This window comes from Salpingoeca rosetta (assembly GCF_000188695.1).
Source record: "Salpingoeca rosetta unplaced genomic scaffold supercont1.1, whole genome shotgun sequence".
Lineage (NCBI taxonomy): Eukaryota > Choanoflagellata > Craspedida > Salpingoecidae > Salpingoeca > Salpingoeca rosetta.
Genome location: NW_004457740.1, coordinates 2,566,246 through 2,570,354, shown reverse-complemented (window position 1 = coordinate 2,570,354; position 4,109 = coordinate 2,566,246). Strand labels below are relative to the sequence as shown.

The 4,109-nt window shown below is 53.3% G+C and overlaps 3 protein-coding genes across 3 annotated transcripts in view; 1 reads left to right on the top strand and 2 right to left on the bottom strand.

Moving 5' to 3' along the window:
• The window catches only part of PTSG_00567 (uncharacterized protein), an 8,550-nt gene extending 7,949 nt beyond the window's left edge, over positions 1–601 (bottom strand). The window contains exon 1 of the mRNA XM_004999056.1: positions 389–601. Within this exon, the coding sequence (XP_004999113.1) occupies positions 389–510 (122 nt within the window). The 5' untranslated portion in view covers positions 511–601. The remainder of the gene's footprint in view (positions 1–388) is intronic.
• Positions 598–2,581, top strand: PTSG_00566 (uncharacterized protein). The gene is made up of 8 exons (XM_004999055.1): positions 598–738; positions 958–1,067; positions 1,253–1,412; positions 1,756–1,806; positions 1,973–2,035; positions 2,171–2,242; positions 2,357–2,390; positions 2,515–2,581. Exons 1-8 carry the CDS (start codon positions 727–729, stop codon positions 2,526–2,528), a joined length of 516 nt encoding a protein of 171 aa, XP_004999112.1. The 5' UTR covers positions 598–726; the 3' UTR covers positions 2,529–2,581.
• A 159-nt stretch (positions 2,582–2,740) lies between these two features.
• PTSG_00565 (TTC26 protein) overlaps positions 2,741–4,109 on the bottom strand; it is a 5,539-nt gene continuing 4,170 nt past the window's right edge. The window contains exons 11-13 of the mRNA XM_004999054.1: positions 3,794–3,885; positions 3,493–3,599; positions 2,741–3,347 (exon numbers count right to left, since the gene is read on the bottom strand). Coding sequence (XP_004999111.1) covers positions 3,099–3,347; positions 3,493–3,599; positions 3,794–3,885 — 448 coding nt within the window. The 3' untranslated portion in view covers positions 2,741–3,098. The remainder of the gene's footprint in view (positions 3,348–3,492; positions 3,600–3,793; positions 3,886–4,109) is intronic.

The following is a 4,109-nucleotide window of genomic DNA, read 5'->3' as shown; positions in this document are numbered from 1 at the left end:
TAAATGTTTAATTATTTATCCCTCCACAGACTACAAGGGACATTAGACTCGTTGTACAGTATGTGCCGCCACTAGGTGTTGTAGCGCCAGAAACCATTCTCAGCAAGTTTGTCCATCGCTCGGACCGACAAATGGAAGATCATGTCCCAGCCCACATCTCCCCGCTTAATATACACATATAATAATAGACTGTGGCGTTCGGGGCACAGTTAAATCGGGCCAAGTGCAACGTACCAGCCCGGAGCAGCACATACAGCTGAAAGATTGAGGAACATTTAACAGGCAAAATCGTAGCGAATGAACACACAACACACACACACACACACACACACACACACACACACACACACACACACACACACACACAAGCCCACACTGATTGACTGACCCTTCATTTGTGCCAATCCACAGTGAATCTTCCCACATATCAAGGGCACTGGCAACAACAGAGGCCTTGTTGTTGGCCACAGCCGGAAGCAGCTGCAGCAGCTCAAATGCGTGCAGCGCCATGGCTCAAGAGGCAGTGGGGTGGAGAAGGACGATGTGTTTGTGCTCCTGCTGATATTGGCTGGACGAGCATTAAAATCACATCGAATCATTCCCAGCAATAACAACAAAAATCATCACGCACACAACGACGACAGCGCACCAACAGCCACTCACTGACAGGCGGATTGTTGTGTGTGTGTGTGTGTGTGCGTGAGAGGGGACGAGTACCACACAGCCATGTTCTTCAAAGTATGTTGAGATGTGTGCGCATCTGTATGTACGTATGTATGTACGTGCGTATGTGCGCGCGCGCGCGTGTGTGCGTGTGTGTGTGTTTGCGCGTGTGTGTGTGCGTGTGTGTGGAGGGGATTAAATGATGCAGAGGAAAGCAGAGGAAAGCAGTTGCAGTGTCCATCACCCTGACAAGTTCTGTGTTTTGTGAATGTGTGCGCGACTGGCTGCTTGCAGTTGACGCTAGAGCACGATGTGCTTCTGCCGCCACGATTCCTTGGACCACAGCTCGCAGAGTCCATTCGACGAAAGCTGTACGAGGATGTGGAATCAAAGTGCATCGGAAAGTACGTGTGGCAGTGTACCCAATCTGACTTGCATGCGCCATCCTGCCCAATCAAACAACACAAGCCACACAACAGGTGGCATTTTGTGTGTGGCACGGGCACCCAACTTAGGCAGTGCAAGCTGAACACGCCTTGCGCCAACATCAAACATGGCGGACTAACTCTGACCCTTGTACTTGCTTCAGGCACGGATACATTGTGTCGGTGATTGAGATTGTCAAGATTGGCGAGGGCGAAATCCTGGTTGCGCGTGGCGAGACATTGTTTCCGGTCACATACAGAGCCCTGGTGTTCAGGCCCGTGAAAAACGAGGTCGTTGATGCCATCGTCAGCACTGTTACAAAGGTCAGCAACAGTAAATGTGCGTTTGTGAGTGAATGAGGGTGAGTGCGTGCGTGTGTGTGTGTGTGCGTGTGTGTGTGTGTGTGTGTGTGTGTGTGTGTGTGTGTGTGTGTGTGTGTGTGTGTGTGTGTGTGTGTGTGTGTGTGTGAGAGAGAGAGAGAGAGAGAGAGAGAGAGAGTGTGTGTGTGTGTGTGTGTGTGTGTGTGTGAGTGGGTGGGCGAGTGTCTGTGCGCGTACTTTGGTAACCTGAATGAGGGAGTGGGCTTGAGAGTTGAATGTACATGTGCACCTTCATCACCTGAACCTTCCTTCCTCTGGTCACAACCCTGGATGATGCGGACTGCAGATGGGTATCTTTGCGGAAGTGGGGCCTCTGCGCGTGTTCATTCACTTCCAGGTGCGTGGAATTGCGTGTTGATTGCGCGTGTGTCTGTCTCACTGCCCGCATGCCTGTGTACCTGTCTGTGTATGTGGTGTGTGGTGATACGCAATTAACTGCTTGTCGCTCGCTCGCTTCCTGGCTCACCGCTTGTCCCACCCACTTGTTTTCCCATGGCGTGCAGTGGATCCCCAACATGGTCTTTGACGACACAGCCAACCCGCCATGTTTCAGGACAGATGACTTTGTGCGTCGCCTCTCAATTCTTCCTTTGACGTCGCGCTTCCCTGTCTCTATCGATTCATTGCACATGCTGGCATGTGAAACACGCTACTCACACCACCACCACCACCACCACCCCACCCCTTGTGCCACTGTCCAGGCTGAGAAGATTCAGCCCGAAGACAGCATACGCATTCGCATCCTCGGCGTACGCGTGCAGGCATCAAGCATCGTACGTACAGCTACCCTGCTTGCGTGTTGTGTATGTGTGTGTGTGTGTGTGTGTGTGTGTGTATAGACACGTGCTAACGCTTTGCTTGTCATGAAATGCGTCTTCACTTTACAGGCGGCGACGGGCAGCCTTGCAGGCGATTTCCTTGGTGAGTGCACCGGCTGCGTGCTGTGGGTAGTGCGTGTGCTGTGCAATACCAATACCCATGCATCTCATCACCATCACGTTGTCTTTGCTTGCACGTACATGCGTGTGCGTGTGTTTGTGTGCAGGTTACGCGGGATAATGAACAGCCGCACACTCGTGTGTGCGTGTGTGTGTGCGTGTGTGTGTGCGTGTGTGTGTGCGTGTGTGTGTGTGTCGAGTTGTACATGCAATTCAAGTGTCGTTGTGTTTGGTCCGTCATGTGCTCGTATTTTTTGTTTCATGGTAGCTGCGCTTTGTGGGTTTGTGGATGTGTGCGCGCGCGTGTGTGGACGTGCAAGACAAAGGCCAGTTGCCTGCTGTTCAGGTGTTATTGGCACAGCAGGGGATGAGTGCACATGTGTACTTTCTGGGATTGAACTACAAGCAGAAAGCGAGAACCACGTATGTCAAGAAAGGATGGGGTGTGCTGAACAACGAGAGTGAAACAAACAATAGCATGTCAACATGCGCATGCACGCACAACACAAAGAGGGACAAGCAGGGCAACAGCAAATGAATCCGCACAGACAGGCAAATATTCGAGCGCCCAAACACACAGGCACATGCAGGGGCGGGCAGACAAGGAGACGGGGGAGATCAACACGCACACGCACGCACAAACACGCACGCACACACACAGAAGAGATACATGCGCGCGTACAACACCACATCACATGACGGGGATGCGCTTGTCCTTTGCCCACTTGCGCATGACGCGGGAAATCTGGTCCACTTGCGGGTTGTTTGAGTTGCGCAACATGGCAAGAATCTCCCTCAGTCCTTCCTTGGGCTCGTGCCCAGCAATGATCTGCTGGAACACGCCGACACACGCGCCGCGCTTGCCCTCCCAGTACTCGGGGCTCGGGTCAAGCCGCTCAAGCACGTCAAACGCCTTGGCGCTGTAGTAGAACGCCCCCATCTAGCGATGATGATGATGATGACGATGATGATGATGATGAGATATCAGTGGGGGTACGTGAGATGCGTGCAATGGGACGAGAGAAGGAGACGCAGGGAGGGATGGTCGTACATGTGTGCACATGCACGCGTGTCTGTGTACATACCCTGTAGCAGTCGTGTGCGATGAGCTGGAGGAGGAGATACGAGTCAGCGGACGTTTCCATGCGAAGATACAGCTCCCACGCCAGTCGCGGCTTCTTGTTCATGATGTCTGCACACACACACACGCACGCACACACATGAAACAAACGGTGGTGTCGGTGAGGACAAGGGGCAAGTTGTGTGTGCGTGTGTGTGCGTGTGTGCGTGTGATGAACGCGCACGCAAAAAAATGGAAAGATGCAAAAACAAGAACATCATGCGTGTGCACGTGTGTTCATGTGCACATGGCGCGTGTACACGTACAGCAGCGGGCAAGCCAGGAGAGGTAGGTGTAGTCGGACTTGTACGCCTCGGACTGCACGAGCAGAAACGTCTCCTCGGCCTCGTGCCATTTCCTGCATCCAAGTCATGCAGTGCAGCCGGGGGTGGGGTGCAGGGGGTGCAGGGGATGAGCACAGCGCACGCATGGAGATCGGTGCTGATGGGAGGAGACGAGAAGAACACGGGCACACGCACACGCACACACGCACACACACGCACACACACACACGCACACACACACGCACACACACACACACGCACGCACACACACACACACACACACACACACACACACACA